This window comes from Pangasianodon hypophthalmus, chromosome 2 (assembly GCF_027358585.1).
Source record: "Pangasianodon hypophthalmus isolate fPanHyp1 chromosome 2, fPanHyp1.pri, whole genome shotgun sequence".
NCBI classification, from domain to species: Eukaryota; Metazoa; Chordata; class Actinopteri; order Siluriformes; family Pangasiidae; genus Pangasianodon; species Pangasianodon hypophthalmus.
In genome coordinates, this window is record NC_069711.1 from 5056066 (window position 1) to 5080524 (window position 24459).

Here is a 24459-nt window from a genome sequence, read left to right on the forward strand (position 1 = left end):
CTGTTTAAAAGTGAACCTAGTGACAATAGTGCAAAGAGAACAAGAGTACAATACAAGTAGCTGAAATAGTGTAAACATAAGTGTAAACATAAGAGTAGCCTACATAGAGTAATAAGTATTGTAGCAGCATAAACATGTGCAAAAAAACTGGAAAAAAAAATTTCACAGAGGATGGAGGATGCTCAGTTGTGTGTGTGTGTTCCTTCAGTCCAGTTTCTGAGTACTGAGGAGTCTAATGGCATGGGGGAAGAAACTATTGCACAGTCTGGTCGTGAGGGCCTGAATGCTTCAGTACCGTTTGCCAGACGGCAGGAGGGTAAAGAGTGTGTGAGAGGGGTGTGTGGGGTCATCCACAACGCTGGTGGCTTTGCGGATGCAGCGTGAGGTGTAAATGTCTGTGATGGAGGGAAGAGAGACCCTGATGATCTTCTCAGCTGTCCTCACTATCCGCTGCAGGGAAGACCTGGAAGACAACTAAATGGGATGATCGCAGAATTCTTTCCTTGGTCAAGAAAAACATCTTTACAACATCTAAACAAGTCAACAGCACTCTCGATGAGGTAGGCATATCATTGTCACAGTCTACACTCAAGAGATGCCTTCATGAATGTAAATACGGAGGGTTTACCTCAAGATGCAAACCACTTGTAACACTCAAGAACAGAAAGGCCAGATTAGACTTTGCTTGAATTAGAAAACATAAAAAAAAAAACCTGCCCATTTCTGGAACAAGATACTTTGGACAGATGAAACCAAGATTAACTTGTACCAGAATAATGGGAAGAGAAGAGTATGGAGAAGGAAAGGAAGGGCTCATGATCCAAAGCATATCACATCATCTGTCAAACATGGTGGAGGAAGTGTTACGGCACAGGCATGTATCCTATGGAACTGGGTCACTGATTAATGTCACTGCTGAAATAGTATCAGGATGAATTCTTAAGTGTATAGAGCTATACCTTCTGCTCAGATTCAGTCAAATGCTGCACAACTGACAGGACATTGCTTCACAATACAGATGGACGATGATCCAAAACATACCACAAAAGCAAGCCAAGAGCTTCTTAAGGCAAAGAAATTGAAAGTTCTTAAATGGCCAAGTCAGTCACCTGACCTCAACTCAACTGAGCAGGCTTTTCACTTAAAGACAAAACTGAAGGCAGAAAGACCCAAAAACAAGAAGCAACTGATAATAAAGGACTGGCAAAGCATCTCAAGGGAGGAAACACAGCATTTGGTAATGTCCTTTGCGTTCCAGACTTGAGGCAGTCATTGACTGAAAAAGATCTTCATCCAAGTATTAAAAATAATCCTCATATTTATAATTAGGTTAGTTTGTCCAACTACTTTTGAGCCTGTGGAAATGGAGGGACTATGTAAAAAAAAATGGCTGTAATTCCTAAACGTTTAATGCAATATATATTTCTTAAAAACTTTTAATTAAAGCTGAACGTCTACACTTCAATCACATCTTGATTTCTTCATTTCAAATCCATTGTGGTAGTGTACAAAGGCAAAATTACAAAAATTGTGTCACAGTCCAAGTTCTTATGGACCCGACTGTATAGCAGTTTCATGCCAGAATTAATTGATAAAGATCAAACATGTTTCATCATAACACAAGACAACACAACACAAGATCAAACATGTTTCATCATAACACAAGACAATATTAGGAGAACTCTACGTTACAAACACAGAACAAAAGAAATTTACAAGCTTTATTTTGATTAGTCTGGATGCAGATAAGGCTTTTGATGGTGTGAATTGGAAATGCTTATATTTAGTGTTGAGAGATTCAGTTTTAATATTCAATTACTTGTATCAACTTGTATCAACTTGTATCAAAACTATAAAATATCTGGGGGTAACTTTAACAAAGCAACTATTAGTTAAACTTTACAATACAAACTATAATTGGATCCATTCACAGATTAAAAGAGACATTGAGAACTGGTCTTCGTTACCATTGGATTTTAGCTCAAAAATTGAAGTCATTAAAATGAAAGTTGTCCCTAGACTTATGTGCCAGTTTCATTCTCATCCTATTAAAATACCTCAAGAAAGGTTCCAAACATGGGACAAGATGATTTTCCAATTCATATGGAGTGGTAGGAAACCAAGAATTTAGTACTCTCCAGTTATCCAAAAACACTGGTGGGACGTCACTGCCAAACCTGAAAGATTACTTCCAGGCAGCTCAACTAGGGCCAATTAAATGGTGTGATGAAAAGTATAGTGCAATGTGGAAAGACACTGAGAAGACAGTAGAAGTTCCAATTCAATCCCTTATTTGCAATATAATTCAATCAATTCAATTTTATTTGTATAGCGCTTTTAACAATGAACATTGTCACAATGTCCTAGTTCACCAAAACACTCATGTGAGCCCTCCAGATCTGCTCCTTCACCTAAGAAAAAAACTATTAACAAAAGGCTTGAATAAACAAATATGTTTTTCAGCCTAGACTTAAACACTGAGTCTGTGTCTGAGTCCCACTAATTAGAAGGCTGTTCCATAACTGTGGGGCTTTGTAAGTGAAAGCTCTGCCCACCTGTTTGAGGTACCAGCCTGCACCTTTTGATTGAAGTAGGCATGGTGGATCATAATAGACCAGAAGTTTGCGCAGGTAATGTGGTGCAAGACCAGTCAGTGCTTTAAGGGACAATAGTAGTATTTTATAATCAATGCGATATTTGATTGGGATCCAATGCAGTGTAGATAAGAGAGGGGTGATGTGGTCATCTTCTGGGTCTAGTAAGGACTCTGTCAGGATATACTGGACTTTGAACGCCACTACCAAGGACAATATAATTAGAACACGATGGGAGACTACATTTGGGGACTACTCTTCTGTTTGTTATAGGCCTTCTGGGATAGGTCCTGTAGCGGGTGGATGGTCATTGTGCAAGGGCAGGCCAAGACACCTAGGTGATGGCTTACACCAGGATGTAGATTACTTAGGAAGAGGGTTTTGAACTTCATGTCCTCTTCAAGTTCAGGTTCATTATGTGCCCCAAAGTAGGCTCGTCGGAGCCGGTTGTAGTAGGCTTGGGGATTCTCCTGCTGATCCTGTTTGGTTTTCAGGGCAGCTAACAGTCCAGGTTCAGACTCTGGGTCTGCAAACTCTTTAATCAGGAGTAGCTGATAATCCAACTTGATGTGGATGGGCTGTCGGTCAAGGAAACTTTGCACCTCAAGACTGGATGTTGTTCTGATCAAATAGTCTGTCCCTGTTGGTCGTGTGAGGCCTCATTTCCAAGTGAAAGTCAATGTCTTGCAGGTAGGCCTGTACATTGTAGCGTCTGGTGGCATTCAGAGTGAATTTGTTAATGTTCCTGGCCAGAGTATATTTCTTATACACTTGAGATTCAGTTAAGGGAAACAACAAAACAAACAAACAAACAAAAAAAAACAAATAAAAATGACAGCAGCTATAATGACAATAACTCTCAGGTAAGAGATCCAGTGACACACCTAATCAATCTCAATCAACTGTCCTTGATGGAATTGACTGAATAAAACAGGAACTTAGCTCAGTTCAGTATCCACCATACTCCTGTTTTATTGCTCAGTCATAGAACACAGATACTGCATGCAACTTAGATAGTGGAAAATGTAGTTCTTGTCCACAGTTGGGATAATATCCAAAACAAAAACAACAAAAAAAATAAATTCTATACATGTGGTCCTACCACTTAAATGGTTATGAGTTGCTGTCCAAGTTCATTAATTACAATAAATTCCTATTTAAACATCCTTAACATTTCAAATGATCATTTTCAACATAATGAAGCCTTTTTTCCCCAAAATACACCAATACACATTTACAAGCACTTATTTCCCTCTTTAACACATTTCCTTAACAGAAACTAAAATAATGAAGAATAACTTCTTCAGTTAACCTGTGTGCACTCGATTAGTGTATAGCTCATAGCACGTGAGATTGCATGGTTAGCTACGCTCCAGCAGTTTTCCAAGCTCTTGTCAATGATGTACTCTGGGACTTCCCAAACCGCTTTGTCTTTGTTTACCTGGACAACATCCTGATTTTCTCCTGAACTCACCCACCATCTTCATCAAGTCCTACAGTGACTCCTGGAGAACCGCCTGTTCGTCAAAGCAGAAAAATGTGAGTTCCATGCCTGCTCAGTCACTTACCTGGGATGCGTCATTGACAGCAGATGAGTCAAGGCCGATCCTGAGAATAACCGTGCCATGGTCGAGTGGCCCAGACCAGTAGGTCTGGGCCACTCGACCATGGCACGGATATTCAGTCGCACCCTGAAGAAGCAAATTTCTACTGCTGCTGAAGAAGCAAATTTCTACCGCCGCTTCATCCGGGACTACAGCCCTTCCCACAAGGCTCACTTCCACTTCCTTCGTGTGGACCCCTGAGGCAGAGACCACCATCACTAAGCTCAAAGAGCTATTCACCTCCGCCCCTGTACTTGTTCAGCTGGATCCCTCGCTGCAATTCAGGGGGTGGACGCCTCCGATTTGGGTGTGGGTACGGTGCTCTCCCAGTGTTCAGTCCCTGACCAGAAACTTCACCCCTGCGCCTTCTTTTCTCATCACCTATCCCCTGTGGAATGCAAACTATGATGTGGGGAATCATGAGTTGCTTTCGTGAAACTGGAGGCATTGCCTTGAGGGGAATGAGCAGCCTTTTATCATCTGGACCAATCACAAAAAACTGGCCTACATCCAGACCGCCAGGCACCTCAACTCTCGCCAGGCTCGCTGGGCCCTGTTCTTTGGGCAGTTTAACTTCACCTACTATCCCAGCTCCAAGAACACTAAGCCCTCTCCCGCCAATTCGCCCCAGATGAAGACACCTTGGACCCTGATACCATCCTCCCTCCTGCCTGTGTCATGAGTCTGTGGTCCGGAGCGCTCAATGCACCCAACCTGACCCAGGTAATGGGCCTCCAATCGCTTGTTCATCCCCGAATCTGTGCATTCCCAGGTCCTACAGTGGGCTCACTGTTCCCGATTCGCCTGTCACCCCAGCTTCAGTCGCACCCTAGGCCTGTTGAAGTGGCATTTCTGGTGGCCGAAGGTGGACACTGACACCTGGGCCTTTGTTGCTGCCTGTACCGTGTGCACCCGAAGTAAGGCCTCTCACTGCGGACCCCTGCCTGTTCCTAGCCCTGGTCACACATCTCCTTGGACTTCGTCACCGGTCTACCCCCTCACAAGGTAACACCTGACTGTTGTTGACTGCTTTTCCAATGCTATATGTTTGTGGCCCTTCCCAAACTCCCCACAGCCTGCGAAACTGCCAACCACCTAGTCAGCCATGTCTTCCAGCTGCACAGGATCCCCCAAGACATTGTCTCTGACCTCAGTTTATTTCCCAGGTGTGGAAATCACTTTGTAATTCTCTTGGGGCCACAGTGAGTGCCCCAAGCTATCAACCTCTGGGTTTCACCCCCAGATCAATGGTCAGGTGGAGCAGGCCAATCAGGAGTTGGAAGCAGCACTGTGGTGTGTCATGGCCAACAACCCCTCCACCTAGAGGACCCTGTTCTTTGGGTTATCAGCCTCCCTTGTTCTTGATCCAGGAAGCATTGCAGTCCCCTAAATGCAAGCCCACCTCCGCCTTTGCCGCAAGGTATGGAGAGAGGCCCGTTCCACCCTGCTCCATTCCACCAATTACAACCATCACCTGGCTGACTGTCATTGGATTCCAGCAACCAACTATCAGCTGGGTCAAAAGGTGTGCCTTTCAGCCAAAGACATTCTACTGAAGACTAAGCCAAGAAACTCTCCCTGGTACCCAGGCCTCTTCACCATAAAAAGCATTATCAATCTCTCTGTTGTCAAGCTCAAACTCCCCAGATCCTTACACATCCACCTGTCCTTCCATGTCTCCCAACTAATACCTGGCAGGTCACCTGGAGGCTCCTGTTGAGTGCTACTGTCATGGTCTGGGCCGGTGCTCCTGTGTAATTTCCAGTGTTTCCCTGTTTTTCCCCTTCCTTGTCTTTCCAGTGTTTTCTCTCCCTCGTTTCTGTTTGTGTGTATGTGTGTGTCTAAGTGTAGCACTCCACTTCACGCATCGCCTGATCACACCTGTTCCTCATAGATTCACCCAATCTGCCGCATATATAAACCCTGGTTCTTCAGCCACTTATCGCCAGAGCGTTCGGGATTCCAGTGCGGTACACTTCCAGCTTTTCTTGCATTTTCTTTATATGTTATTGTCTAGTGGTTTTCCCGTTGCATTATGCCCTGTTCACTCTCTGCTCTCTCCTCATGTTCCAGGTTCACTGCTCACCCACCCTGTCAGCACTCTGTCTGCTCACGTCCTGCTACACCCAGCCCTGCCTTGCCTTCCTTGTGGTGCTTTGACGGAGCATCCGCCTCTCATGCGGGCACCCTGAGTTTGAATCCTGATCTTGTCTGAGACAAATTCCATGCTCCTTTCTCACCTCTTCAAGCTATCAATAAAACCTGTTTAACCTGCTTCTGGGTCCCCTGTTCCATAACAATGATATTTTTTTTATATTTTTATTTTAATCTTTGTTGTTCTTTTTTAAAAGAAAAATAATCGAAATTCTATAAGTCTTTGACTGTAGACAAATGTATTATGATAACATCTACTATTGCTATCAACTACAGCAAATAGATTTTAAAAACTCAGTTTTTAATTTTTTTATTTAAATTTTTTTTGTTCTTTTTTAAAAGAAAAATAATCAAAATTCAATATTTTTTACTGTAGGAGTCACATATGTAAAACCAAATACAATATGACACCATTCATTGTTGTTATAAACTACAGTAAACAGATTTTAAAAACTCATTTTTTTGTTTCTTTTATTTTCTTAAAGAATAATCAAAATTAAATAACATTTTGAATTTAGAAGTTACACATGTGAAGCTAAATGCACTATGATACAGTCTGTTATTGTTATCAACTACAGCAAATAGATTTTAAAAGCTGTTTTTTTTTATTTTTATTTTTGTTTTTTTATTTTGCAAAAAAGAAAAAACAATTAAAATTCAATAACTTTTATCTTCTAGGTGTTATACATAAACTAAATGCACTACAATACAATTTATTATTGCTACCAACTACATCAAATTGATTTTTAAAACTCAGTCTTTTATTTTTTATTTTAATTTTTTTAAAGAAAAATAATCAAAATTCAATAAATCTTTGAGTGTAGGAGTTACACATGTAAAACCAAATGCGCAATATCATTCATTATTGCTACCAACTACAGCAAATAGATTTTAAAAATTCAGTAAATTCAATAAAAAGTTATTGAATTTTGATTATTTTTCTTTTAAAAAAGAACAACAAAAATTAAAATAAAAAAAATAAAAAAAACTGAGTTATTAAAATCTATTTGCTGTAGTCAGATTAGCTGAAAGTTTAGATTCAGTGAGCTTTAACGGGAGAAAATATAAGAATATATTCAGTTGTACTTGGTTGTCCACTCTAGAGTAAGAAAATACCCTTTTTGTTTGTTTATTTCTTGAGAAATAGAAGAGACAACTTTGAATGTGCAGCGAATGTCCAACCGCGTACTCTCAAAGGTATCAATGCCGTCTGACTTGCTCAGTGCACATGCCAATTTTAATGTCACAGGTCAAGCACCACATCAATGTGACTTCCCCAAATGTGACTGTAAATATGAGCAACAAGGTGTGTTTTCATTTTATTATTTTTTTTCCCGATTTTTGTTTTTATTTCTTTTTACAAAAACATTTAACAGAAATGTTTTCACTTTTAATATGATAAATATAAATGAATAAATAATAACAATAAAAAAAAATATCAAAGTTACAGGGCTAGGCCTGGTGGAGGGGCATGGCCCGCAAAAAAGCTCACTCATCGGTTCCCAGCATCGGCGACGCGGACATGTCCGAGTCCGAGACAGTACTCAGTTCAGTGTACCGGTGACTCGAGAACTGTTGCAGCCATTGGGTGTAACCGACTCTTGACTCGAGAACTACTGTCACAGTATCGGTGTACTGTTGACTCGAGACCTACTGCCACTGGATCACTGCTACGTGAGCTGGACCAAACACTGACAAAGTGTAATCAAGCTATAAATATATTTTTAGTACGTTTTATTAGTTGTACTTTCTGCTCTTCAGCAAAAGACATCAGAAACATAGCTACAAAATCTTCAAATGGCATCCTGGGGTTGGTTGCAAAATCTTCAAATGGCATCCTGGGGTTGGTCAGGCCCTCAGCAGAGTATGCGTCAAAGACTTTCTTGGAGCAGTAGAAGTATTTAACGTCACCAGCCTGATAAAAGAAATGCACAGAGGAGCCATCACCTAGGTAACGAGACTTTGGCTGGCCACAAGCTAAACAGGATCTAATTTGTTTTTTTTGTGTCTGCTGTTGTTGTTGCAGTGCTGCCTGGTGCTTCTCTAGGATGTCTTTAACCATCTTCTCAACTGCTGCCTGGGTCAGAGGGACATCTTCAGGAGTGCTCTTTGCAGGTGGATTGAATGGAACAGGTGGCAGTATTGTCACTGGGACACTGATGGTTTCGCTGCCTGAGTTAAGACGCTTCCATAACTGTTGTGTCTCTAGGAGCTTTTCTGGGCTGGTGTTGAGAGAGGCATTTGTGTTGTTGTTGTTGTTTTTTTTTTAGCAAGGTGTTTTATGTACATGCTTATGTGTTGTTTTGTGATTGAGTGCAGGAGGCTGTTGGGGTCAGTGCAGGCACTCTGTACCATAGCAGCATAATCAGCATCCACCCTTTTAAGGAGATCCTTGCTCCCGTGGTGCTTGGCCAGGAGACCATCAATGGCATTTTTCATTGGATCCGTCCATCTGTTGTGTTCCAAGACAAAGACTCGACCACCTGTCTTAATGGGTCCAATGCGAGCTGCACGGGGAGAAGCAGCTATAGGCAGTGGTGGGGTGCTCAGCAGTTCTAAAGGAGATTCACAAAATTACTAAAGTATTTGTGCCTTTGTATGCATATATGAGACAGACAGGTTACACACATTAGTGTCTGTATTAATAATTTAATTACCTGCATCTAACAGAAATTCCTCAGACCTTTGTTCCTTTACTGTCACAGGACTTGGAGTGGAAACCTGGTGAAACAAGACAATCTGTGGGGTGGCCTCTGTTTCTGCAGCAAGAGGGGTCTCAGCAGAAGAGTAATCATCTAACCATTCCTGAAATTGAGCAAAATGAGTGCATGCAAGTGAGGAAAAACTATCAGTTATGAAGTGATACAAATCTTTTTCTATATTATCAAATAAAAACAAAATGTAAAGGAGTACCTTAGATGGAATTGAGGACTCAAAGCCAGATGAAGACTCCTCTTCAATCTCCACATCTCCTAGGACAGACTTCTTGCACTTATGTTTGTCAAAGTCAAGAGGCACTGGTCGACAGCCTGGCTCCACATACTGTAGGCCAAACCTCTCTCCTGTGTCCCTGTTGCAGATATGCAAGGCTGGATATTTGGGCTGCCCTGTCACTCTCACAGAGGCCCTGTTTAACTCTATCATTAACACAGGGCCAAACACTGCAGGCAGGATGACCCCCGGCTGCTTCAGGTCCACCAGCCACTGATAATTACAGCGTGACACCTCAATCATTCCCTGTGCCTGGAACAGCTCAGGAGAGACACGTTTGCCTGTTACCCACTGAGTTGGGTGGAAATGAAACCCCTCCTGCTGTGAGGTGCCTCTGACAGGGATCCAAATGGGCACACCAGCTCCTTCACCCTTTACATGATTGAGCTGTAAGGTTCCCCCATATCTGTAGAGGATTCCTCCCTCCACTTCAGGGTCACTAAGACAGCCTCATGTGTATATGCTGAATCCACCAGACCTTTAGCATTGAGGGTTTAAAAAGGAGGATGTTGTTGGGATCCTTTGCCAGATGGAAATGTTGAAGCACCTCTTCCACCTCTCTGGACCAGTTCTCTGGGATGTCTTTTGTCCTGCAGTGCTCTCTGATATGCTGCTTGGTGGGATTAGCAGGCTCAATACCACAGAATTTGTATGCATTTTTCAATTTCTCCAGGTCACTCTGATCCACTACAGAGAAGGCAGCAGAGAGGAGAAGGCAGAAGGAGCTATACAGAGGATGGTGCTCTGACACACACTCCCCGGTGAACCGCCGCATACAGTGAAATAAGTCCAGTTTAACAATGATGTCCTCATTGTACTTCAGGCAAGAGGCACATAAATTCTTGAGGTTCCCTGCAGTAACCTCTGCCACGATAGCTTCAGTGGTCCTCCAGGCATCCCACTGCAGGTGCTCATAAGGTGCTGGGTCCATGACTCTGAAAGCAGCACAGCAGCCCCTAAGTACACAAAAGGGAAATAAAAAATTTCAGTTAAATATAATTCATTACCTTCAGCTACACTACTTGATGTGATGTGTGATGTGATGTGATGATTCATACCTGTCTACCCACTGGTACTTGGCCTTGGGGATACCAGCAGCACTATAGCGATTGGCCAGCCCACAGTACATTGACACTAAGGACTGCTCACTCTCAGACTGCAGCATCACCCAGGACAGGATCAACCAGTTCTCATTAATCACAGTGTAGGATGACATTGTGCCAGATGAGACATGTGTGATCAGACCTGAACACCTGTCCAAAGGTGCGTTGTAGGACCTGAGTGAGAGCTGCCTCCTGCCGCTGATATTCTTGAAGAAGGCACTCCACCAGATAGTGTGCAGTCACAGACACCCCATGCCACCAATCAGTGTCCTCGTAACCCCCAAACGGTGCTGGTGTGTCATTCTTCCTCAGTGCTCCAGTGATAGTCCTCTGTCCATACAGCCCTGCCTCAACATCCCTGATGTTCTGCACGCTGAGCAGGTAGGCTAGGTAGGCCTTCTTATGGGTGAGGAAGGCTGGCAAGAGGTTACGGAAATGCTTTGGCAGCATGTCTAGCCACTGGGGTTTATCAGTGAACCAGTATTTTTTGCATGCTTTACAGCACAGTCAAGAGGAAAAGATGTAATATTACCCGCTGGGACCAAGAATCACTCTTTCTACACCAGAGTAAACAACCTAAGGGTTTGGACAGCTGTAGAGACAAGGCAGGATGTAATTGTTTCTGAGCCTTTCCATTATACTGTGCTCCAGTTTCCAGATGAAGAAGGGATGGAGCTGAAAGTATTTTGCTGATGGCAGGCCTGTGTTGGTTTCTACAAGCTCAGGCTGAGGAGGATAATGCCACAAGGAAACCATGTTCATAGGATGTCTCACTGGTCGTGATCGTGGCCAGAGCCCCACGGCTTCCATCTCTGTTTTCATCCAGATTTTTTGATGGCAGGAGCAGTTCCAGTGGCTAATATCTTGCATGTCACTGTACACAGGGGCTCCTGTCTGTATGGAGGGCACTGGTGCATGTTCAGCAGGTACTGACTGCACAGCTGGTAAGAGGTGCTGCGGGTACTGACTGCACAGCTGGTGGTGGTACTCCGGACAGTGATGCAGGGGCTTTACACTGAGACGAAGTGCTAGGCACACGAGGTGGTGGTATGTGAGGATGGCAGACCGTATGTGGTGTTGGTGGTGGCTGCGGCAGAACTGCATGGAACAACAAGTTAAAAAATGTATGAAACATTCATGTAAATGACATGTATGAGACATCTTTACCTGTCTTTTCTGTCAACTAGAAGTTATATCAATAGAATATTTATTTAAAAATTCCATTAATGCAAGTTCTAATAATGTTCACTTATATGACTGAGATGTACAGACTATTCAAACACTTAAAATGACCACCAATTGATCCTAATTTGAAAGTGTAAAATAAAATAAAAAAAACAAAAAAACAAACAAACAAAAAAAAAACAGGTAAAGCCCAATTTTGAGGAGACCCTACACACATTAAACAGCATGCATACAATTCATGAAGTGCACTCACCCTCATCACCAGTATGTTCAACCTTTAACATTAGTTAGTAGAACAAAAGAACACAATGTTTAGAGCAGGCAAGAACACTGCCAAAACAATAAATAAAACTGTGGATAATAGAATAAGCCTGCAAAACTGATGTGGAAAGTAATCTCCTGCTGCAGAGAAGACTGGACACCCAGTGACTGCAGGTGACCCTGAAATATACAATATAATTTGATTAGTATCACTCTAGTATGTGCAATTTAATATGACATAAACAGGGTGAACTTGATAATTCTGGACATAACAAACATGACATTAATCCAGACTCTTGGTTCACATACTCTGCTGTGTAGGACATTTGGGTGGAGACAGACTCAGCATCATCTTCTCCAGTTCCTCATCCTCCTCCATTACTGTGAAATGAAACAAATGTCTCAGTAGACTGTAAGAATCAATATAAATGTTGTTTATCAGAGGAAAGGCATGGATGATCAGAGGAAAGGCATAAAGTGGAAGGTGCAGAGGGAGTTGATGGTGAGGGTGAAGGTGTAGCAGAAGGGGCTGTGGTCACCTGTCTTTGCTACTTTGAAAGATATTGCTGCAAGCGGTACATTTTACTTCCTGGAAACAGCTCTACCCCATTATAAAGGCAGCATACCCATCAGCCCTGGTATTCCAGATCTTCCCCCAGGTGTCTTGTGCTCGTGCCCCAAATCCAACAACACTGTCATCTCTGACAAAACTGGTACTGGGTCTGGCCTCTCTGAAAGGTATTGTCGGAGATCCTCAATTTCCTTAAAGCATCTTGAGTATTCAAGAAAGGAAAGGAGGCTATCCTTGCAAGGACCCTCTAGGTTGAAATGCCCAGCGTGTTCTTCCTCCTCAACCTTACTGGACAAGTACACCAATAGCACTGGAAGGACTTCCCTTTGTACTTCCCAAACTGAAGAATGTATTCTCCTAACACTTCTTGCTTGTCTGAAACATCCCATCCCCTCTGTAATACAATGGAACAGGCATTGTTCCTGACCACATCTTCTCTTTGAGGTCTTGACTTGTCTTGCAAAGAAGGATTGTCTTTAATCCTTCTTGCCTCTTCAGATGTGTCCTGACGTAAATGACCCGATCGGCCACTCCTGAAGGACACTTTGATTCTCCCAGGGAAAATAAAAATGGTTTCTTCATGCTGATAGCCTGAGTAGTACCCATAGATATGCAAAATTTACATAAATAAATACATAAAGCATTTGCATAATTATGCATAATGTTCTGTAAAGTAAAAATAGGGTAATTGATTCTTTAAGAATGATTAGATAAATTTCATGTTAAAGATGACCTAACATATAATTATGCAACTATTGAAAAGATGATACGTATCTAGTTAAATCTAATCTAATTGTGTGATGTGCTCACTTGTTGCCAAAAGACCTTATTTTACTTTGTGTTTGACTACTGAACAAACAATTGACACGATTTGTCACTCAGTTTGGCTTACAAACTCATCATAATGCTTTTACATTGATGAGTAAGCCAAACTGAGTGACAAATCGTGTCAATTGTTTGTTCAGTAGTCAAACAGTTATCTTTACAAACCATTCAAATGATATTCATAATATGTTGATGTTTTGTACCATTTTTCTTTTCGATAAATAAGTATAGTTTACTTTATGTGTTGCGTTTGCCGCCTTATCGTGGTTTTTCAGGTTAAATGACGGAGGTTACCCGGGGCCAGTAGTCAAACAGTTATCTTTACAAACCATTCAAATGATATTCATAATATATTGATGTTTTGTACCATTTTTCTTTTCGATAAATAAGTGTAGTTTACTTTATGTGTTGCGTTTGCCGCCTTATCGCGGTTTTTCAGGTTAAATGACGGAGGTTACCCGGGGCCACCCGACGTCTGACAAAAATAAACAAATAAATAAATAAATAAATAAGAAGGATCAAAGGCAATACAATAATAATTGATTGATAACTCACCTAGATGGTAGGCAGCTGAGGCAATTCAAAATGTATGTTTTAAAAACAAAACAAATCTCGGAACAGCGCTATGGAATCTTTCTTTCTTTGTTTTTTGGGTTTTATCGCGGGTGGCAAACCAGCTTTTGGTGCATCGTCAACAATCAACGTGTGGCCAAAAATATATTACATCATATACTACATCATATATATTACATATATTACATATTACAGTAGTGGTAAGAACTACCATTGAGAATGAACGGGAAAAGGTAAGGGAAGTTAAGATTAACTATATTCCCCGTGCGAATAGCTGGCAGGCAGTGCCAGCCAATCAAACTGAAGCTTTTCTCCTGTTGTACCAGGCGCTGAAATGATGTCACAGCCAATCAGATTTTTTCACATTATATTTTAATGTTTGTCTGGACCGGGGTTCGAATCCTACTCATTGAGACTCTGAAACATTGTTTCACACAAATTTGTGCATTATAATCACAAAGACAGACATGTACTACACAATTCTGAAATAATAACAATGCATTAGTATTGCAGTGTGGTTTAAAATGTTTTCTGTGTTTGATGGCCAATGTATTATAGATATATATACAATGCATATAGAGTTATAAATAATTATTCATCAAACGTGCAACGAAGAATAAATCTTTGACCACATTGTCAACATTGACCCATTACAAATATCACAACAGTTTTATACTGTTATTACTTCTTCATTTTTACAAAATGTCAATAAGTGAAATAAAACATTAGTAAAAATAAGAAAATAATTGTATACTATTATTACTATGTTGTATCTGCAATGTAAATGATAAAATTAAATGAGGTTTTATTCTAATATAATAAATTCCACTGTTGAATGCATATGGTTTATTGAGCGAAGGGACTCTTAAGTTAACATACCAGTGAAAAGTGTGCAATATAACAGAGTAAATAATGAATCCTGCAAACAGAGACACACTACACCAAGCAATTAGTGTTTACCTTTTTTTCTATTATTATTTGCATTTTAAATAGTTCAATAGAGCAGTGAATACCAAAAGCAATAACAGTGAAGAAACACATACACACACAAGTATATACATATTAATGTAAACATAAGGGCTGATGCGCCTGAATGTGATTGAAATAAAACGACAAGAGAGTAAAGATTTTCTAATTACAGCTACAGACATGGACTACGATCATCACTCTTGCCTGGTAACAAAGCCACAAATTAATCATTCTTACTTTGACCTGTCTGTTGCAGAGGCGGTGGGCTGCACACTGAAGAACCAAGGGGAGAATGGCTCTGGAAATACACAGACAAATTATAACTAAAAAGCTGTTTTAAAGTCTTGATAAGAAAAGACATTAAACAACTACATTCATGATACAGATAAGTGCACAACTACAACCTTACCATGTGATGCCTCAGCTATGCGTGGGACACTATGTGAAGTGGTCTCTGAAAATGAGAGATTTTCTAAAAAGATGGATAAACAATCCATTCTAAAATTAGAACAGATTCAACACAACATAATGCTTTCATTATTCCAGTCAAGTGCAATACACCCTTACCATCTTTGCCACATTCCCCAAAAGTAAGTGTCCTGCACACTGGAGAGCTGTCTATGATGCTGCTGTCTCCTGAACAGAGTACCATTTCTCTATTAGCAATTATCTATGTAAGAGGTGAGGGATTATATAAATATTAAATGTAATTTTTAATGCTAAACAGTTATGATGCACAATGTAAATTTAGGTGAACATAAAAAACCTGATATAAAACACACCTGTAGTTGAAACCGTTCTCTCAGTGTGTGTGGAACGTGATTGTTCTGGCACAAGAAACATCAGCTCTTTAGGAAGGGGCACAGGCGATTTCAGAGCTGGCAAGACTGGTGTTAAAAGGAAAAGACACAAAAACAAAGAACAAAAAAAACAGTACCACAGTAATCGAGACAGATGTTTGAATAGATGGGCACAATTATAATATATTTACCATCAACTGGTTTCTTTTTAGTGTCAGCAGGTGGTATGGAGAGGGCAGCAGATGGTATTTCAGGATACAAACTCTTGTCATTTGTGTTAATAAAAGGTTCAAATTACCCTACTCTTACTTCACCTGCTTATCTTAGTACTACAAATTAAAAGGATACATTATGCCTGCTCAAGGAATGTCCACAATCATTTCAGACTGAAGCAAGGGATGTTAAAAGGCAAAATGCAAGTACATACATTTCATCATGTGTTAGTAGACAGAAATATTTAAAACTTAACAATAAATATAAAAAATAATAATAATATTAATTAAAAAAAAAGAGTACTTATCCTAATTGTGGCTGGTATCAGTTCATCATGGTTGAGGAATCAATTCATAGGCAACTAATATATTGCCAACGGCACACACATTTGTTAGTGAAACATGGCCAAAACACTGACAAAAGAAAGGATTTTTGTTCAGACTTGGAGAACATGTCATCTCAGAATTCAATAGAACTGTGCTCCAGTGCTGAGCTTAATGCGTAAAAACCTTTTCCTGTTTCCGTAGACTGTCTCAGTTCAGCAGCTTAGGATGATGATGGTGGTGATGGTGGAGCTAGTTGGAACACACAAAACATAAAAAAATGCAAAACGTATGACAGAAAATGATTTGGAACACAATCAATTCCCTACCTGCAGTCAGTACAGACAGAAATACTTACACTGCTCCCGTAGCTTGGAGGGGGAGATGTTCAGCATTGCACTCTCCAATTCATCATCTTCATCCATCTCTGTGTTGGTGAAAGACAAGAATTAATGGGTTGTATTTTCACTGTACTTGGATTTCTTAAAATATACCTCTGCGTTAACTGAAGCATAATATACGTGGAAAATAATACAATTGCAAGCTATGTTGTTGTTTATACTAATTGACACAATGGCAAACATTTCCTTCAGAAAAGCAAATGCAAAAAATAAACAACTGACCCTTGGGCTCAGATGTGGCACTTGAGGCAAGCACAGGCAGACGGGCTGACTGCTGCCGATTCCACAGGTACTGCTGCATTTTGTACGTCTGTGTCCCTGGGACACAGGCTGCCCCCGTTATGAAGGAAGCATAACCATCAGCCCAGCTGTTCCAACTCTCCCGCCATGTACTCTTTGCACGAGTTCCGAATCCAACCAGCTGGTCATCCTCCGATGAGGATGTTGGTGCAGCTGGAATTTTGGACACATACCTAACAAGAGACTGGATTTACTCAAAGCTGTGAGCATAATTGACAAAGGACAACAGACTGTTCTTGCTGTGCCCCTCTGCCATGAAGACTCTCGCAGCCTCTTCCTGCTCAAAGTTTTTCATCAGGTAGATGGTACCCCATATCATTTTCAAGGAGCCACCAGAAGGACTTCCCCTTGTATTTGCCAAACTGCAGGATGTATTCACCATAAATTTCTCTCCTGTCCGAGATGTCACCTTCTTTCTGACGGACCACAGTCAGAGCATTTTGTCTGACAAGCTCCTCCTTCACTGGTGCTGACTTGTCCTGCAGACACGGGTTATTTTTGATCAGCCTGGCCTCCTCAGTTGGCTCCTGAAGGAGATCTCCCAGTGGCCCCTTATGGAACACAACCTTAACTGTTCCTGAAAAAAACACAACTTTTTTTTTGTGCATGATGACCTGCAAGACAGAAAAAGCATTATTTATTCGATGTTAGTATGTCTATTTTAACATAAAACATTAGAATAACCAAATTCAATGTGTTTTCTGGAATGCAACTGTACACTTTGTTTTCTGACATTCAGAAAACATTACACATAAACACAGTCATGCAATCAATCAATCAATCAATCAATATACAAAAATCACAGTCATTCATAGTTTAGCTTTTAAATCATCCAACTGTATGTTAGAGAGCAAACACTCCAACAGGGCTGAAACTAATGCAATTTTAGAATAGTGTAATAGATGTAAACTGATAAACACTATAATAAATTAAAACAATGGTCATGTTCATTCACAGTTCAGCTTGAAATTAACCAGCAACATGTTAAAGAGAACAAACAAACACTCTCTCATAGGAGGGGCATTGTATTTAACACAAAAAGCATTACACAAAAACTAAAATTACAGTCATGTTCATTTATACTTTAGCGTTTAAATCACCCAAACATGCGTTAGAGAGAAAAGCTGGTAGGGTAAAGTTTAGTAAAAGTAAGTAATTTCCCGGCGTGTTGGCAGAGAAACTAATATGATTTCAGCATTAATGGAGATAAAACACATGCTGATGTGATATAAAGTAACTTACCTTTGATCGCCGAGCTAAAAAGCGTAGAATAATAATTACAATAATGATGAACAACAGTAATTCAGCAACCTGCGATCTCTCTCCTACTCGGATGGAAGTAAAATAGCGATTTCTAATTTACCGGCGGCGCAAAAGCTCGGAACAGCGCCACAAAGCGTCAGTGGCCAAAAGTATATCGCATCCGTAGTGGTTTAGCACTACCATAGGAAATGAATGGGAATCGGTTTAGGGCCGTTTAGCAAAACAATCGGTACACGCATGCTCAGTTTCAGCAGCTCGTCAGTTCTCAGCGTGCCGCGCGTTCTCCGAAAGAGACTGTTCTCAGGTCAGTTAGTGTACTGTTGGAGTAACTGGAGGGCTGCTACGAAGAGTTGGCAAAATCCGACATTATTATTAGGCATCACAGGATCATATACTCCGGGATATTGGCTCATTTCGAGTCGGAGTGACTATCAGGCACGTCGGAAAGTGAGTTTTGATTGAGTAACTCGTGGATCAGTGTTGACTCGAGACGCGAACTGTTTCAAATGATTCAGTCCGGTTTGGTTAACTGCTTCAACCACTTCACTAAAAAGAACCGGTTCAAAAGAACGATTCATTCACGAACCGGACATCACTACTTGTTTCCTCCCTATGAGTGTCGCACAATCTGAAACGTCAAATCCATGCGACAATGTTATTTAGCTAAGTAGCTAGATAAGAGAAAGTGTTTAATGGTCGCACTACGATAAATTGCGGAAATAATGTAAGTAACAGTAATATGTTGAGTTGCATATAAGATTATTTTTCTCAAACTCGTTTAATGTATCGTCTCTGGGCATTCTGTTCTGTCGCATTTGAATGAACTCACGTACTTAAGAGAGCTTATGCATGTGTGTAACCATGTTGTCGTTTGTAATAAATGAAGGGCTGACTACTGGAAATCCCAACCCAAAAAATTCTGCCAATATTGCAAGTGCTGGATTGCAGACAACAAGCCTGTGAGTAGTCCATATACCTGATGCCAATTCCCCAAATCTAGAAATAGTATTAGTAGTATTGTTGTTGCTGCTGTAACGTAGTTGTTGTTCTGTCTTAACATATTTAATAAGTTTCTTTTTGTTGTATCGAAACAGAGTATAGAATTTCACGAGAGAGGAAAAAATCACAAACAAAATGTTGAAGCCAAAATCGAAGAGGTAAGTTTCAAAGCCTTTTGGCACATTGAAGAAGCCCTAAATAGGCTCTTATACAGCAATAAACCAATAAAAAAAGACAAATTATTCCTTCTAAAGCTATTATAGCTATTATAACTCTTCTCTACATGTAAAGACCTGCAGGGGGTGCTATAATGGGGGGGGGGATTCAGGCAAAAAAAAAAAAAAAATGGTATCATCATAAGCCATGGTTCATTTGTGTAGAGATAAGAGGTGACTGTGTGGTGATCGCGCATATGACCAAATATTTCTCACCCCTCCTCTCATGTTTCATTACAGATTAAAAAGAACAGCACTGACAAAGCCAAGAAGGTAGAAAAAATGTCCAAGGAGTTTGCAGCAATGGAAGAGGCTGCTATGAAAGCATACAAAGAAGACATGAAAAGACTAAAAGCAGAAGCAGGTAACATGTCACTTTACAGTTTTACCCAGTAACAAAAACAATGTTTTATCTTCACATTCCTCTGTTGCTTTTTCTGCTGAGTTATTATAATTTTTGCACCAGTTTAAATTTCTTTGCATCATTTTGCATGTTAATTCTTGACTTAATATTTTTTCCTTGATGTATATTGTCAATTTTTGACTGAGTGGTGAACCCATAAAGTTGTGACAGAAGTTAGGTTATCTGTGTATGTGCACACCTTTTCCACAGTATGCAGAATCCTCAAAGAATTACAGCTTACAACAAATAAATAATTTTTTTATGTTTTATTGGATGTAGAAACTCCAGTTCAGGCTCAGACAAAAGCTCAAATATTTGAGGTTGAAGATACTGCAGAACCTGACAGCAAGAGTGAATCTGATGACTGGGTGCAGGGAACAACTGACAATGGACAAATTTACTACTACAACACAACAACTGGAGGTCAGTTTCTACTTTAAACCTGATGTTTTACTACACAGAATGTTACCAAAACAAGTCAACAGTTGTTGTTCAGATCATTTGTCGTGAAATTTGACATGTGCCTACACACAAATGACTTAAGTATGTCATTGATTTTAGAGTCTCAGTGGGAGAAACCAGAAGGGTTTCAAGGTCAGAGTGAGTCATCAGCTACAGACCAAAATGAGGTGAATATTTTATGCAATACTTTATTCAGCTGTGAAAGTTATATAAATCTTTCACAGTTGAAAAAAATATTCGATAATTCATAAATAATAAATAAGTTAATAATTAATTTTGAATAGTCATTCAAAATTAGCATTTATATACTGGGCACATTTTATTTTTTATACAGACAGGGAGTGTATGGATGGAAGCTATGAGCCCAGAGGGATATATGTACTACTATAACACAGAGACTGGAGGTGAGTTCAGGTTTACATCTAAGACATCATCGTAGACCCCATTTATATCTGGTAGTTTTAATTCATCCTGAGTATCAGAATTTTATCTGGATAAAGATGATCTTCATAAAATAACAGGTATAACTGCACCCAAAACAGGTTTTAATCCAGTTAATATCTGATTGCTTAAACCACTTAAGGAGGGCTGATGTGCATTTGAGCCAAACTATATATACACATAAATGCATTCATCTCTCCATGTCATATCTGACAATCCAAACTTCTAATACATTGTCATAGTGCAAATTTTCAAAACCTATCATCTTTAAAAACAGCCTGCAAAATCGGAGCTTTGAATGTGGCAAATATCTTTTGCAACAACTGGAAATAAGAATAATGACAGAAGGTCAGATATTATTATCTGAGTTTCATATTTTGAGAAATACTGGTGAATTGGACATATTTGACTACCAAGCGTAAATGCTTGTAGATATAACCACATGAAGCAACAGTGTGTAGACTGTTGCTTCATGTGGTTATATCTACATTTGTAGCATTTGTTATTCACAGCACTGTATAATCAAATATATATTTAACTTTTCATGTAAAACTACTAAATAAATTTTGTCTACAGTAGTTTTATTATTATGTCTGTGTATTTGGTTCTTATAATACAAACAATTCTAACACTGAAAGTTTCTTTCTAGAGCTGTTTGTTAGGAGACACAGAGATATGTGTAATTTTTTTGTGTGTTTTCAGAGTCTACATGGGAAAAGCCATCTTTGTTCCCTCCTAAACAGGGAAGCCCATCTGAAACAAACACGGAACACGAGGTTCAACTTATGTCTCAGCCAGAATCCCTCTCTGGCAAAGAGCCTCCAAATTCCAAACAGTCCCGAGCTCCCAAAATTAGCTTCAGGGTAAGAGACAGTATAGGTGTATATATGTTCATTGGATGCACTGTGTTTAGAAGCATCATATATACACAGTTCTTATTAGAAGTAATCATTATCAGAAATAATAATTGTGTGTTGCTTTTTAAGCAATATTTTAACAATTACCTTTGAATTGTTTAGATTACCTTAAATAATTTAATATTTTTAATATAAGTAGCTGGTCAGTAGTGAAATAGTTTCAATTGGAAATTTCAATGGTCAGCATACGTAAAGGGATTTTAGTCTCAAGCCCCAATTCATCTAATGGTCTAGAAACATGCTATGCCCTGATAAAACAGAAATATATTATATAAAAATTAACTGGTTAGAAAATACGTTTACAGCCATTTTCAAACTATTGGCAGTAATGTCTGCATACTAACCAGTCTGTAATGCTTAATGATAATAAAAATAGTGTCTATATAATGGTAGATTTTAGAATAAAGAGTACACTCTTTCCAGAAAAGAAAGGAAGAAGTAGCAGATCTACCAGGGAATGATGAAAAAGAAACTAAAGTGGAAGATTTGCAAGAAGAAGAAGATGAAACGAATGTAAAATCATCTGCACCCACAGAAAAGAAAGAACCTCCTGTAAAGAAACCCAGAAAGGCAAACCCATATGGAGACTGGGAACAGATTCAGGAGGATGAGGACCCATAGTAAGTACATTGTTGCCTTATTTGACACTGAGGCATTGTATGCTACAGCACTGTGCTGTTAAAATATCATTGTACATACCTTATCAAATCTGTAGTGATAACATGTAGAAGATGTGTCATTTGATGTGTCTGGTTGAAAATAAGGATATATCTAAAACTCCCAATGTCCATGAAATATAGTACTATAAATGACATAGTAATTACCTTTTTATCCGATTATTTGTTTGTACTGATAAATTTGTTGCCTCCATCTGCAGTGAAAATGTGGATTTGCAGCTGCCACAGAAAGAAAGTGGCTGTTCTACGTCTACGTCCTCTGATGTCCCCCCAGAGCCCAAAACTAAGTTTAAGGAACGCACCATCACCTCTCTGGGAGATGAAAGTAACTTGGGAGCCATATTCAAAAAGAGGAGGGCAGAGAATGGAAAACCCAGGAGCCTTCGGCAAAGAGAGAAGGATGATTGAGAATTTGATGCCTTGGCATCAGTTCCCACAAATATTTGAATAGACTATGATCAGAACATAATTTAGACTTCTTTACTGCTCTCATCACTTGTGGAAACCTTTTAGATTTTGTATTTGTTACCAGTTTGTGGTATGTTACCAGTTTGTGTTTTTTTCTCAAACTGACAAGCAGAACTTCTGTAGGGATATTTGTATATTCTTTCATAATTCTTTCATCAGTTTTCTTATTCCAGTTCATGAAACCATAGTTAAGTAGTAACATGTTGAAACTACAAACATACTCATAACTGCTTTCACAGTTCCCACACAGGTTTGTACATTTCAAATGGCATATATGTCTTGGAAAGAGATACATTTAAAAAAAAAAAAAGAATGTAACCTGTTTGTGTGTAGGTATGCTGTTTGTATGAGATAGGCTGTGTTTGTGTGTGCATAGTAATAAAGATGTTAGCCACTACTATTGTAATAACATTCATTCTGCAGTGGCACATCATAATGTCAAATAGCTTGTAATTACACTTGTAGTGAAGGAAACAAGCATGCTTGAGGCATGTTAATTTTTTTTCCATTGATCTACTTTATCCTTTAATCTGGAGGCTAAAACCTGCAATTTTCGTCTGCATTTTAATTGTTCTGTTCTACACAAGTAGTAAACATTTCCTGAACTTACAGAATCATTAATCATTAGTATAGTTCAAGACACTTTATAACCCTGAAAGGAAAAAGCCAGCAGATTCTAAAAATGTTTGCTATTCTGTGCCTTAATAGTGGTATAAACTATTTATTGTATGGACATTGATTAAAATGTTTTTTGGCTGTTCAAAGAATTGAGTGTCCAATTTTGCATAAACTCTTCCACAGTATACATTTCACAGGCAAGATGGATGGATGGATGGATGGATAGAGGTCATTTGTAGATAATATATATTTAATATATACAGATTAAAATTGTGCTTCACTTGAGAATGTCGAATGAGTCATTAACTACAATGCCAGAGCAACAACTGATGCAAAGCAGTTAATGCTTAGCTAGTGGAAAATTAACAATTAAAAATAAGCAGGCTTGCAAGTTCACAGAATGCTACATTATTAGGCAAGAAAAGAGGACTATCCCCTACTATTGTACAAAAGATAGAGAAAGAGTCCTCTACATCTTTCTTCAGTTCTGCAAGTGGACAATGTCTCACTGTAAGTCTATCCATTAGCACAACCCGACTCAAAGCTGTTCTTTACCAATGCTGCTTCTCTCTTGGCATTCTCCTGTAGCTCTGATATCAGCTCCTCCAGCTGCTCACCACCCCTTATAAACGCCTAGCAGAGAGAGATATTTAACATTGCCTTTTATGACATGAATTTGTGTCTCAATCCCACATACATGTGGATTTTCGAAATGATACCTTCACCTTTGTCACATAGCCAATCCTGTGATCGGTTACCCTATCCTGAATGAAGTTATAGGTTCGAATTCACTCTGCCCACTTAAAAAGAAAAGCATTTACATGTAAATAAACTGTATAAGGACTCAATATAAACCCCCTCAAAAACAACCACATTTTTGTTTTGCAAAAAAAAAAAAAATCAGTCATAGAATATGTTGTAACTTGTTTATATGCTGTGTGTTTTTTCTCTGGCTGCTGGCCCAAGGTGCTTTGGTATAGCTGTGCTTTAAGGACATGCATTGTAGTGTCACAGTTCTGTAGATGACAGTGTTATTGCTGACATTCTGCTACTGTGCCTGCAACAGGTCAGGAACAACTGCATAATGTCAAAACCTAGTACTTTCTGGGCATGATATTTTCTATATATC

General features: G+C 39.5%; 2 protein-coding genes across 7 annotated transcripts in view; one reads left to right on the forward strand and one right to left on the reverse strand.

Moving 5' to 3' along the window:
• Positions 1-8607: 8607 nt before the first annotated feature.
• Positions 8608-24459, reverse strand: part of LOC113530384 (TSC22 domain family protein 1-like) — an 88594-nt gene continuing 72742 nt past the window's right edge. The window contains exons 2-15 of one of the 5 annotated variants that reach the window (XR_003403148.3): positions 16790-17481; positions 16525-16593; positions 16353-16418; positions 15979-16256; positions 15613-15708; positions 15398-15466; positions 15240-15302; positions 15068-15128; positions 12202-12273; positions 11885-12072; positions 10402-11544; positions 9266-10299; positions 9010-9157; positions 8608-8907 (exon numbers count right to left, since the gene is read on the reverse strand). The gene's annotated coding sequence lies outside the window, so the exon portion shown is untranslated. Of the gene's footprint in view, positions 8908-9009; positions 9158-9265; positions 10300-10401; positions 11545-11884; positions 12073-12201; positions 12274-15067; positions 15129-15239; positions 15303-15397; positions 15501-15612; positions 16257-16352; positions 16419-16524; positions 16594-16789; positions 17482-24459 lie in introns of all 5 variants that reach the window. The other 4 variants (XR_003403147.3, XR_003403149.3, XR_003403146.3 and 1 more) reach the window with 4 other exon arrangements.
• On the forward strand, positions 18323-23479 carry wbp4 (WW domain binding protein 4). 2 transcript variants are annotated; one of them, XM_026920338.3, is made up of 10 exons: positions 18324-18854; positions 19017-19089; positions 19225-19287; positions 19585-19708; positions 20027-20170; positions 20309-20376; positions 20544-20613; positions 21353-21513; positions 21991-22187; positions 22445-23479. In XM_026920338.3, coding segments are annotated over exons 1-10 (1110 nt in total). In that variant the 5' UTR covers positions 18324-18852; the 3' UTR covers positions 22653-23479. The 2 variants fall into 2 exon arrangements, with proteins under 2 accessions (XP_026776149.1, XP_026776139.1); XM_026920348.3 differs by lacking the exons at positions 20309-20376; positions 20544-20613 and having other exon boundaries at positions 18323-18854.

What these genes read in the sequence shown, in the direction of transcription:
- wbp4 (XM_026920338.3), top strand. An exon ending in CTCCCAAAATTAGCTTCAGG is followed by an intron (nt 21,514 to 21,990) that starts GTAAGAGACAGT and finishes CACTCTTTCCAG; the next exon opens with AAAAGAAAGGAAGAAGTAGC. An exon ending in CAGGAGGATGAGGACCCATA is followed by an intron (nt 22,188 to 22,444) that starts GTAAGTACATTG and finishes CTCCATCTGCAG; the next exon opens with TGAAAATGTGGATTTGCAGC.